At 41.8% G+C, this 12,683-nt stretch overlaps 1 protein-coding gene across 1 annotated transcript in view; it reads left to right on the forward strand.

Annotated features, from left to right (window-relative positions):
* The first annotated feature begins 400 nt into the window (after positions 1-400).
* The window catches only part of lrp5 (low density lipoprotein receptor-related protein 5), a 28,187-nt gene continuing 15,904 nt past the window's right edge, over positions 401-12,683 (forward strand). Inside the window, exons 1-10 of the mRNA XM_076142523.1 lie at positions 401-652; positions 6,914-7,114; positions 7,238-7,454; positions 7,700-7,768; positions 7,982-8,110; positions 8,536-8,732; positions 8,999-9,130; positions 11,884-11,972; positions 12,091-12,309; positions 12,463-12,551. Of these exons, the coding sequence (XP_075998638.1) occupies positions 601-652; positions 6,914-7,114; positions 7,238-7,454; positions 7,700-7,768; positions 7,982-8,110; positions 8,536-8,732; positions 8,999-9,130; positions 11,884-11,972; positions 12,091-12,309; positions 12,463-12,551 (1,394 nt within the window). The 5' untranslated portion in view covers positions 401-600. The remainder of the gene's footprint in view (positions 653-6,913; positions 7,115-7,237; positions 7,455-7,699; positions 7,769-7,981; positions 8,111-8,535; positions 8,733-8,998; positions 9,131-11,883; positions 11,973-12,090; positions 12,310-12,462; positions 12,552-12,683) is intronic.

Here is a 12,683-nt window from a genome sequence, read left to right on the forward strand (position 1 = left end):
ACAATGCAACATTAAATCCTCACCACAGCTAAAACGAAATTTGATGTGTTGCTTTAATCCATTAGGGACCGCTTTAGTAATTAAGGTCTACTTAAAACTAAGCTATACTTAAAACAATGCATATGAAAATAAAATATTTTTATATACTAGTAAAATGTCAGTTAATTAAAAGAAACAGACATCTGAAGCGTTTTGTAATGCTCTGTTGTTCTTAATATCATTGACAATGTTTCCATGCAGTTTAATTATTCCAAAATGTTGGCTTAGCTTTCGACATTTTCCCAGAAAAATCAAACGATGTGTAAATATCAGGTTAGAAAGCCGCGCGGGCTCGTGTCCGGTGACGTCACACGCCTGCCCTTTCTCTCCGTGCGCGTTCCCGTCTGTCCAAAACTATAAAGTAGCGCGAGCGTCTTGAAAGTAAAGCCGCACTCACACGCGCGCACACGCACACTCTCACACACACACACTCACTCTCAGAGGCGCTCACACCAGCAGAGGGACATACATGTTTACCTGCGCCAAAACAACGCTTCATTCAAGGAGTAAGTGTCGGAAAATGGAGCGGGAGTTGTGGATTTAACGCGGAGAGGACGTGAAATGGGCGGTGTGCTGCTGCTGCTGTGGAGCTGCCTGCTGGCGCTGGCTCAGGGTACGTTCACTGTTTCTTCACAACATGGATCCTCTGGGAACGAGAAGAAAGACGGGGAATGATAAGAACACAGTGATTAACATGCTCAAATGTAGTCATTGAAAGGTGTACAACACTGTAGTAACCACGCTTTGGTGTGTGTGTATCTCCCTGGGCTTGGTTCTTTATCAGCTATGAGTTCTTCTGTTAAACTTCTAAAAGGTTATTTGTCTTAGCGCGACTGAAACAGTTACGTGTGGCGGTGATTGTGGAGGAAGTTAACATGGAGGTGACAGCTGGAGGAAAGCCCGCACAGAGAGCACTATTCCTGGGCTTTTGTTAGTGAGTAGTTGGAGCAGAAAGTTGTAGAGCAGTCTGAGCTCTTTCTCTGAGCTCTTTCTCGGGCCTCTCCGTGCTTCAGCCATTCCTGCTCGGTGTCGGGTGTCACACAGAATTTCTGTTCAGACAAAATGTGATGGTATTGATTGTTTGGAATAGAAAAAGTCGGTTGGACACTTAAGAGATCGTGGATGTGTGGATCATTGCGTAATGAAACTTTTCTTACTATATCTATACGATTGTAAAGTGGGCATTCAGGGGCGGAGCTTCGTCGTCTTTTCACTGACTTTCTTATTTTCATTCTATGTAAAAATAGCACAGTCATGATTTCTAATAAGACTTTGGTTAAACTCTAACATGTACACACACTTCACACACACTGGACAATATACAGAGGAGTGTCATTAAAGGCACTGAGCAAACCTATCAGAGTAGTGTGTGTGTGTGTGTGTGTGTTTGCCTAGACACTGATTTATGGCTCTGTAAATATTTGCTGTGTTCCTCAGATAAAGTTGGTTTGGATCACATGATATTCCTGGTGTTGGCTAATCATCTGTCCGATAACGTTTGCAGTATTTTTTGTTCTTGACCTCGTTTACACATATGGTCTGGTTTGTGCTCTTTCCTCTGCCTACCTGAGCCTGTAGAGCCCTACTATGTACCAAACCAGCCCTAATGCGTGCAACTGTTGTTTCTTCCTTCAGGACGAGGGCCTACACAACAAAGGTTCAAACCACTGACATATATAGGGAAACACGGATAGCAGTTTATCAATCAATCAACACACGTAACCTATATAATAATGTTCTCTGCATTATATTAGGCTGCATGTTATGGGACCAAATCAGGATCTTTCACTCTGCAGTACAGAGAACCTCAACAATTTGACTGCTCTGCTCTGTTTCAGCCCAGCAGTGCCAGAAGTTGTTTCATACCTCTTTGGTATGTGTATAACATTCAGATAAGGTAAAACCGCTGGTGCTGGTGCTAATTCACCCAAGACTTCTTCCGAGGGTCTGCAAAAGGCCTCAAACCTCCTGTTAGCCATATGTAAAGCAGGTGTAAGTATATCCGTCTCCCCAAGCCACATATCACAATCAAAACCCTCCCATTACTTAACTTTACACCTTTAGGATCAGTCCAAAACCAGAACCACATGTCGGTTCACCTTCACAACAACAAATGACTGAGAATTACTTTCAAACACAGATCCTGGTCCCAGCGGCAGAGAGAAAAAGAAAAAAAAGTTGGTCTGTGGAGTGTATAGTATATTGCGCAACTTCAATTTCAGAATCTTGTGGACCGATGGAGCCATAACAGAAAGTTTACCGATCTAACTGACCTATTTGCATATTAAAGCCATTCCTCTATAGTGCAGCTATTGGATTTGAATTCAACACCAAGTTCACATGTGTGCAGCTTTGCGTATCCCCATACTATCCCATATGGATTTTTCTCTGTTACCATCTACACATTTTTCTTTCAGTCAATATACGTTATATCACTATACATCTATTTATTATTCTTTCAGGCTTCAAATGTACCTTTTGACTGAAAGCTTCAAACACCCAGTATTAGTCTGCAGTCAGGAGGCTTTGTTATTTTTCAAACAGAAGAACATGAAAGTGAAGTGTACTTTTACGTGCCTTAGAGACGGAACATTAGATATCAAATGAAACAAAGTGTCTGTTTATGTAAAGATGTTATAAAGTAACTATTCCTTTCTGGCTGGTATCTGTAAACAATGGAGAGAAGGCGAGGGTTTTGATACCAGATTCTCTGACCGTTGCACAGGGAGGTGGTCCTTTTTAAAATTGCCGGGGGGTCTATGTGACGAAGAAAAGGAGAGCAGGGAGAGAAGTTTTGGAGGTTAAGCTTTTTTCAATTGCCAGCCAGGGGGGAAGGTCAGATCTAGCTCCGTGTTCATTTGTGCACTGTCAGTATACCATGACTCTGATTATTGGCCACCCAGTAATACTGTAAAAAGCACAGGAACCACAAGCCACCATGTTTGCTGGGTTTCTGAAGGTGGCTTATTGAGAGTTGAGATTCTTTATATCCCCTAATGAGTTGCGTTTGGGGGGTGAAAATGGGGACATTCCAAAATGAATATAGAAATCTCGTCAGGTCATTTCATGATTTACACTGATAACGGCGAGTCCACTGAGGCGTTCTTGTGCCAAGGATGAGAGCAAGTACGTCTTAATCAGCACCAGCTTTGAAAATCTCTCCCGTCAATGTCAGCTTCCTCTCCTCAGGGTGTTTTCAAGCTCCTTGCGTTGTTTTTCCAAAACTTCATCATCCAAGGTTGGGAAGTTTTCCAATACCTCAAACTTGCTTTGAACTTACCCAAGTGTTTGAAATTGGTCACCCAAAGATGCAAGCACAGAGTCAACAACCACATAGAAAAAAGTGGTCTCTAGCATCTTCAGAGCATCCCTAACTGGCTCATCTGGTGCTTCATAAACATAGTGTGTCTTTGTCCTTCGCAGTCTCTTTTCCTTGAGTACATGCTCACCAAGCATTTCCCCCACATGCATCTTTCGCAGAAGCTGCATTGTGGAAGATTGCAATAGCCTGCTGACTGTGCTGATTTCTGAAGGTACGTCATGCTATACAACTGTGCAAATCTGGAATCGGAATGACCCAACCTCCTCTGCCAAAGATTGGGCCTTGATTTTTATGACGTCATCTTTTGCCTTTTGCCTGGTAGCGCAAAGGAATGATGCTTTTACCATGGCTCTCCCACCTCGTCTCACTCAATCACTTAACAGTCATGGTGGCGTGCTGTTTCCAAATGGCCCATCTCTGAGGAGCAGCTGAGAATAGCGTGTAGATTTTATGAACATTGCTAAAGAAACTGGTTGCGTCTATAGCGTTCTTAACAGCATCAGCCACAACAAGATTCAATGTACAGAGCATGAGACACTACACTGTCTGAATGCTTTCTATACTATTTGTAATGTGCCTGTCAGATTCTACAATATGTAAGACGGAAAAGGCTTAAAAAGAGTATACTCATGTCCAGACTAACAGAAGCAAAGTTTCTCCCTGTGTCTAGCTGTGGTCAATAATTAATTGTTGTGGTCAATAACTAATTGTTCAGCCTTACTAACGCATAAAGACAAAGTTGGTAAATGTAGAGGAAATTAGTTAGGGGGGACATAAGAGAAGTACAAGACAGTGAAGGAGAAGAGATTTGGTGACAGTGCCTAGGAGGAATGTGAAGATAAGATGGATATCTTTTCCTGTTTGTCTTCTGACGTGAAACATGAGAAGATTCCAAGCTGTTTGGACTTCATACAAGCAAGATGGTGGAGAAGACAAAAAGGGAAGGAAAAAACAGGAGGAGACGGACAAAAGAGAGAAATGAGGAGAACAGGAGTTTTGGAGAAATAGGAAAGGGGGAAACAGAGGTAGAGAGACAGGAAACCTGTGGCAGTCTGCCTGGATTTCTCTGATGTCTCTGAGGTCCACTCAAACACCTCAACACACACACACATGCACACACAGCATAAATACTGTATGTTCTCCATGCAGCTCACATGCATTTTTCCTGTCCCAACAGGGAAGGTGTGAAGAAAATCTCTTCCTTCCTCACAACCACAACACACAAACATACATAGCACACAACCCCCAACCCCACACACACACACACACAAACACACGCACCCCCTACAGACAGGGTTCTCCGATAAAAGGAACCTCTTTGCTCCAGCATTACAAAACAGGAGGACTGAGAAGCTGTGCATGTGCGTTCATGCGTGCGTGCGTGCGTGCGTGCGTGCGTGCGTGCGTGCGTGCGTGCGTGTGTGTGTGTGTGTGTGTGTGTGCGTGTGTGTGCGCACGTGCGCGCGCGTGTGAAGGCGTGTAGGGGTGCAGCAGTGCATTGTCAATGCTGTGGAAATTTATTTTGCGACCCCTTTCTCTTTTTAGTGTTTGCACCACAGAACGACTGCTTCACCCCATTCACTCGCTCGCTCACGCACACACGCACGCATGCACACACGCACGCACGCACACACACACACACACTCACACACACACCAAAAGCCTTGTGCCCCCTCCTCATGCTGTGATTGTTAATCCCACAGACAAACTCAGACCCTGATTCTTGTGCTGCTCTTGTGTGTTGTATTGAATCCCCACACTCAAGCTGGATTGGTTTTGTTGTGAATGTTCATAACGTCTTTGTAGATCTACACTGTGAAGGGTGAAGATAAGGGTAGAGGAGAGGATGCAGATACATGTGTAATGCAATTCAGTGCATGGAAACAATGTGATTGGTTGAACTGCGAGACAACACACAGGAAAACATAGAAATGACAAATTGGTGCTGCAAATGTTTTTTGAGTAACATCAATCATGAAAAATCAATCAAATGAATTGATATCATTTTCAAGTTAATATAAATTGTTATTTTATATCAAATGAATTGTTTCATAACAGAGTTTGACAGTGTAAATGAATATATAGCATATTCACATCATTGTATTTTTCTCAAGGAAAGTGCTAAAACAGTGAATAAAACATATTCTTCATTGCTCGTCTGTCCATGAAAACGTTATCTTTCAGAAAGGATTCGTCTTCAAATTTGCAATGACCATTTCATAATATATACAGAAAAATGGTAAGCAGTGTTTTTCCTGGCCTGGTGGTGCCTCCCCAAAAAAAACAAAAACACACAGAGTGAGCTGGACGGAATGTTGGCCCATCAGCTTCATTCAGATGGTGCACCATTTATATTTCCATTGAAAGTCTGATCTTTTACTTGGCTTTATTCCAGACCGAAGACAATCACAAGGAATTAGGAGTTAAAGGAGCATCCGTTACGTTTTGCATAACAGTACCCAAGAATTATACAAATGCAATGAAATAATTAAAATAACTGTGCTCTCCAAACAAGAACAGTATGTTTTATTTAGTAAATTCGATAATATAGTGATAGATGTCTATGAATGTGTTGTTTCTCTCATATATACGCACATAATATCTAAACTCTATCAGTTAAGAAAAACACTTTCATTGTAATTCACTACCAAAAAAGCTCAGAAGAAAACAAGATGAATAGACTCCATGTAATGGAAGATTTTAACATTTTACTGTTGGAGCCATGGTACTAACCCAGGCTACACATGTAGTTACTGACCCACTCAGGGTCTCGGTCAGTTGTTTTACTGGCAGCACCTGTCTCACCCTAAAGGCCACTGAGCTTCCACTCCCCTCTGCTTCTGTTGCTTCTTGACCTTCTATTCTTCTCACGTCCCAGTTTGGTGCCTTTACCTTTGTCCTCATCTGTATTTGTCTTTTGCATGTGTCAGTATATTTAGTTTTCCACGGGCTATGGTTGTGACGGTCACGTTATGATGTCAGTAACTACAGGCCTAAATCGCGTCTGTGCTCAGGGCTCAATTCAGATTTGCGAACTTTCTCAGGTTTGCATCAAATAAATAAAAGAAACACTCCTGTCACGTAAATGTGGAGAAGAATGGGCTCAGATGTCCTCTACTCCAGTAGCCTGTCTGCACCCCTGCACTGTGTACTGACTGATGGACTGTCATGGCCTTATGTGTTTCCTAGGCAATGACTCTGGCACTGCTGCATGTAGGCGAGTTTCTCACACACCAAAAAACCAAACACATACCAGCCGTTTTTTGTTGTTTTTATACTGAAAAGAATGTTGCTGGCCTGGGTTGAGTTCTTTATAGTTTGCTGTAGGTAGGTTAAGTATTTTTGTAAAAACTATTTCAATGAAGTTAACCATGAAACCACCGCAAAAACTTCTGATCTCTAAAAAGGGGCCGCGAAAGAAAAACTTTGGGGACCACTGCTCTAGATGCAGGGGTTTTTCAGTGTTGGATGTTTATGGAAATCTTTTTTTAGATAAGTATTATTAAGAATGAATTCATTTTAAAGTTTCCTGTTCTTTCTCCTGTCTTGCAGGTTCGCCCATGCTCCTCTTCGCCAACCGGCGTGATGTACGATTGGTAGATGCAGAGGGCGTGCGAGGAGAGTCAGCCATTGTTGTCAGTGACCTGGAGGATGCAGCAGCTGTGGACTTCCTATATTCAGAAGGCCTGATATTCTGGACAGATGTCAGTGAAGAGGCCATCAAACAGACCCACTGGAATCTGTCCTCCAATTGTGAGAATGAAAATTGGGTGTTTTGTACACAACAAACAAACAGACGAACAAATTCAGATATAGTTTTTTAATAAGAGTGACTTGTCCACGTTGTTTCATTTGAAGTGTGTTTTCTGCTTGCAGCCCTTAAAGAGGCTCTGGGAACAGGACAGACCGTTGTTGTAGCAGGACTGGACAGTCCTGATGGATTGGCTTGTGATTGGTTGGGTCGAAAACTCTACTGGACCGACTCAGAGACAAATCGAATTGAAGTGGCCAACCTGGACGGAACCTCGAGGAAGGTCCTATTTTGGTTGAACTTGGACCAGCCCCGAGCTATTGCGCTCAACCCTGCTCAAAGGTAAAATAAAACAAAAACTACGGGCCAAATTCAGTTGGTAACTTAAGTGGGACTGATTAAATCAAAAGATTGGCGGAGAAAATTATTTGGAATCGGGCGCTTACCTCGATTTCAGGGCAGCACATTCAGATTCAGTGACTCAGGTTCTGTACAAACAACCACTGGCTCATTGTTAGAATCAAGAAGCTTGTACAATATGTCATCTGTTAGTTGTTGTGTAACCAAGGTGATGCACTGTTTTTCAGCTACATGTACTGGACTGATTGGGGAGAGGAACCCAGGATAGAACGTGCTGGAATGGATGGCAGCAGCAGGTAATCTCTACCACTTGAACACAACATCTATCTTTTACCCCTGGGTCTTAATTAATGTTATTGCTGTACAGGTGTTGTTATGATTGGTATCGCAATAGATCGTCACACACCTGGTTTAGCTCAGCAGGTGTCGTCCTGTGGTACTGAGAGACCAAGACAGAGAGGTTTTATGCTAAATCAGTGTGTCTTCCTCTGTGTGCCTGCCTCCTACAGGAACGTGATAGTGAATGAAAAGATCTACTGGCCCAATGGTTTGACCATTGACTTGGTGGAGCAGAAGTTGTACTGGGCAGATGCCAAGCTCAGCTTCATTCACAGAGCTAATCTTGATGGAAAAGAACGGTATGGAACTGTGTGTGTGTGTGTGTGTGTGTTGTTCTGAAAGGTTTATAACAGGTAAACTACCAAAGCTTTTCTCACACATCCAAAACACTCTGTTTCTCCCTTGACAATATTCAGATTTTGTCTTTTTTCCTTGTTTCCTTTTATATCTACACCTTTCTATTGTGGGCAAACAGGCAAAGTTCAATCCCTACAAAGTGAAATCAATATAATCAATCTAATGAGAGTAGTTTTACACCTGAATTGTTGCTGCTATTTGTCTGTTCACACATTTGATGTAACTCGTGTTGTTATGAAAGTGTCTATGTCTAGTCATATATACTGTTTATCAAAAAGGAAGAAACGATCAAATTAGAACTTCTGAATGCACTGACACTCTTGGTTCTCTGACAGATAAATAACAGACACTGTTTTTTGTGTTGCAGTGAGAGGGTTGTGGAGGGGACGCTGACCCATCCTTTTGCCCTGACCCTGTCTGAGGAGACCTTATACTGGACCGACTGGCACACCCGCTCCATCCACGCCTGCAATAAACACACTGGGGACAAGACCAGAGAAATCCTGAGTGGGATTTATTCTCCAATGGACATCCAAGTCCTAGAGGCCCAAAGACAACCGTACAGTGAGTGTCGCTTATCCATCCATCCAAAGAGCCACACACACACACACACTCTCATCGCAAGATCCCATTCTTCCCACATTCAAAGTGCAGATTAAACACTAAAAATATTCAGTTTACAAGTTTATCATATGAAGCAAAGTGTCACATTTGACAAACTGAAACTAGCAAAGGTGTTTCCCGGATTAAAATTCACATTTTATCTCAATTAAAGTGCTATGGGATGTCTCCCACTTAATTCCTCTCTCTATCTCTCTCTGTCATTGCAGTCTCCACTCCGTGCTCTCTGGATAACGGAGGCTGTAGTCACCTGTGCCTGCTGTCTCCGGTTGAGCCGTTCTTCAGATGTGCCTGTCCCACTGGAGTCCAGCTGAAACCAGATGGGAAGACGTGCAAACCTGGTAGGAATCCCAATTACGCCAGTATAACCATTAACAAAACAGCTCGTAAATCCCTTAAAATCAGAGTTGTTGTTAGAGATCTTGACAAACACGGTTAAAACACTGAAAGCAGCAAATCATCAAGAGAGAACCTGGAAACAGCAAATGTTTGGAATATTATTATTATTAGTAGTAGTAGTAGTAGTTACAAATACCTTTTACTTTATAGACTATACTAAGCTATACTACAAGAAATACTATGGATCCTAAATGCTGCCTTTTCATCCACATCACACCTTCAAAAAGCTTTGAGGGCGACAAGAATTGACTGAAAGTTCTGTGACGTTGCTGATTGCTTTTTGTGTGAAAGCAATGTGTGATCAATGCTGCTGTGCTGCCGGAGGGAGTGTGTGTGTGAACATAATATTTAGAAATGCTGATGAGCCATGGGAAAAAAGAAACAATAAAATCATAAAACTGCGTAAAATAATAAAAACATAAAAACCCCGAAATAAAACTCAATTGTAATGTCATGTCAGATTTTATTGTTTTACCTCTACAGTTGTAAAGATTGGAAGCAAATTAGTACAAATGGTCAAAATGACATCTACTAAGTAACAGACCATACAGACTGACTGATGTGTGTTGTAGTGAGAGTAATCTTTGACTGACCAACTGTTGGGCTCATTCCCATGGCCGCACAACAATACAGCCTGTGTGTGTGTGTGTGTGTGTGCGCGTGCGCAAGTGTGTTAGGTACAATTATATTTGAATGAAGCATCCCAAGCAATCATTTAACCACTGCTCACAATAAATACAACAATACTCTATTGTGTCAGGTCGGGTCGGGTCTGTGTGTGCGTGCGTGCGTGCGTGCGTGCGTGTGTGAGAGAGAGAGAGAGAGAGAGAGAGAGAGAGAGAGTATGTATGCACGCTTCTAATTTGTTGTGCTTGGCTGGTTAAATTGTAAATTGAAGAAGGCATTTGTTATTGTGGTGGCAGCAGAGTATGTTTGTGTCTGGGGTGAAGTGAAGCGTAAAGCAGAGTGGAATCACAGATGTGTGCTCCCCTTCCTTTTTTTCCTTTTCCCTTCATGCATCATCCGTCATTTCAGTCTTATTTAATGAGAATTGTCACTTGTGATTAGTGCAGAAGGAGAAAGAGAAAAATTTACATAGTTGTATAAGTTTTTGTGTTGTTTATAGACATAGTTAAAGTGCTTATATAGCAAATAACTTAACTACTATTCATCCTCTCAGCTATAAACCTTTTTAATGATTTTAAAGTACTGCATGTCGTGTCAAAATACCTACCTAATGCCTTCCTTAGTGCTTTTCATTATTTATGATACCCTTTCCTGTGATTGAAGTGAGTTGGTTTGAACAGTGAGATAAGAATGAAGGATAAAAGAGAGGGAAGGGACGGTGAGTGACAAAGTCAAACAGTTAGCGGTCCTTAAAAAGGCGAGGCTGTCTCTTCAGCACAGCCTGTTCTTTTCTTTCCACGGAATCGAGCCGATATTTGGCCTGATGCCCTCTGACGATCAGGAACAAAGTCCAGTTTTTGATGGTTTGATAGATGATCCTGTCCGTCGCTCTTGTGGTGTGTGAGGTCTGTTCAGCAGGTTTTACTCGCTCAGAAATATATCTTGCGGCTGATTGATACTGAAGAGGTTCTAAATACAACAAGAACCTGCTTTGATTGAAACAACTTGACCAATACACCTTCCTGACAGCTTTATTGACGTATAGTTCAAACTGTTAGGAGCAAGAAAACAATGGGGTCTGTAGCCAATCACATTTTACCTCCCGACCAGCACTACCCTTCAAGTGTTTTTAACCCTCAAAAGGAAAGAGCCGGGGGAGGGGCAGGGTAGCTGACTACTACTGAAGAGTGCTGAATAAAGAAAAAGAGACCTATAAACCAACCAACTGAAATAGTATTATATGTTTTAGAATTTCTTTAAACATAGAAAGGAAAGAATAATAAGTAATAAGTATTAGCACACAGTTGAATGATACACATGAAGGAAACCAAAGGGGGGCAAAACAGAAAGGAAACAAAAAACAACCAGAAACCCCAGGCAGCCCAGCATTCACACACCCTGTCCTGACTCACTGGGAGGGAAGAGTACACAGATCAGATCATTGAACAGTTTACCAGCCTTTAGTCTGGCAGAACCTGCAGGATTGTAAAGTATGATATAAGTTGCCATTTGTGAAACATTGTATCAGTGTGTCATTAAGCCGCTTTGAAACAGTGAGGAGATTCCCCCTGTAGGAGTAGAGCAAGTCTGGCTACGAAGGATGTGAAATCAATTATTTCTTCTTGCATAGAACATTTGCAGGTGGTTGTCCACCATAGTCAAGGAAATTTGTTGTGAAAAAAATTAAAAAAACAGTTAAGAGTCCATCATAATCACAGCAAATGGTAAGCTAAGCAAAATAATACTTACAACAAAATTCTTATTTATTTCTTAACTCTCAGGAAATTAATGACAAATAAATCCAGCTATCTTTTCATTTAACACAGTCACTTAAATATTTACACTCAGATATTTTGAAGATAACATAAAAACAAGCTAAAAGGGTTTAAATTTCAAGTTTTTAATCTTTCAGAAACCCACTTTAGCATCGTCCAGTCAGTATCTAATCTCCAACTTCATAGCTGTGAAGTGAACTCCTTTAGTGCCTCTGACCATAACATATATGTGATCGTACTTTTAACATGCATATAAATGTACTTTAATACTGTCATTCCTCTGGTTTGTCCAGGAGCAGAGCAGGTTTTGCTGCTGGCACGACGAACTGACCTGAGGAGAATATCACTGGACTTACCGGACTTCACTGACATCGTATTACAGGTACAAATACACACATATCCTGCTGTAATCACATTCACACCTTGACAGCCCAGGCTTTTAAGAAAGTCCAGGTCTGTTTAAAGCCCTGCAATCTCATGGATTCCTGATTCTTTTGCAGGTGGATGACATTCGCCATGCCATAGCTATAGACTATGACCCGGTCGAGGGTTATGTTTACTGGACAGATGATGAGGTGCGAGCCATCCGGCGCTCCCATATTGATGGTAGCAATGCTGTGATGCTAGTTACAACGGAGCTCAACCACCCTGATGGCATTGCTGTGGACTGGGTGGCCAGAAACCTGTACTGGACTGACACTGGGACGGACCGCATCGAGGTACATCACGCAAAACGCTCTGCCTTCCCACCTTTGCATGGATGAGGATGCACATTCATTGTTATTTGATGATAAATGATGTGATTTGAGTATTATTATTATTTTTACATGTTTTTTCTTGTTTCTGTTTTTAACGTTGCTTGTATTTGTCAGGTTACCAGGCTGAATGGAACCTCTAGGAAGATTTTGATATCTGAAAACCTGGATGAACCCAGAGCCATCGTCCTGGACCCTGTGAACGGGTACGTTGTGGGTTTCTGGGTGTAAAACATTGAAACACAATTTAACTGGCAAATGCTGTGTATCAGAATTACAATCAGTATAATAAATTGCAATACTTAATTTCTTAAACAGCAGAAAAGTCTATATGCTGC

This window comes from Genypterus blacodes, unplaced genomic scaffold (genome assembly GCF_046128005.1).
Source record: "Genypterus blacodes isolate CSIRO-AG114 ecotype Tasmania unplaced genomic scaffold, CSIRO-AGI_Gbla_v1 ptg000021l_1, whole genome shotgun sequence".
NCBI classification, from domain to species: domain Eukaryota; kingdom Metazoa; phylum Chordata; class Actinopteri; order Ophidiiformes; family Ophidiidae; genus Genypterus; species Genypterus blacodes.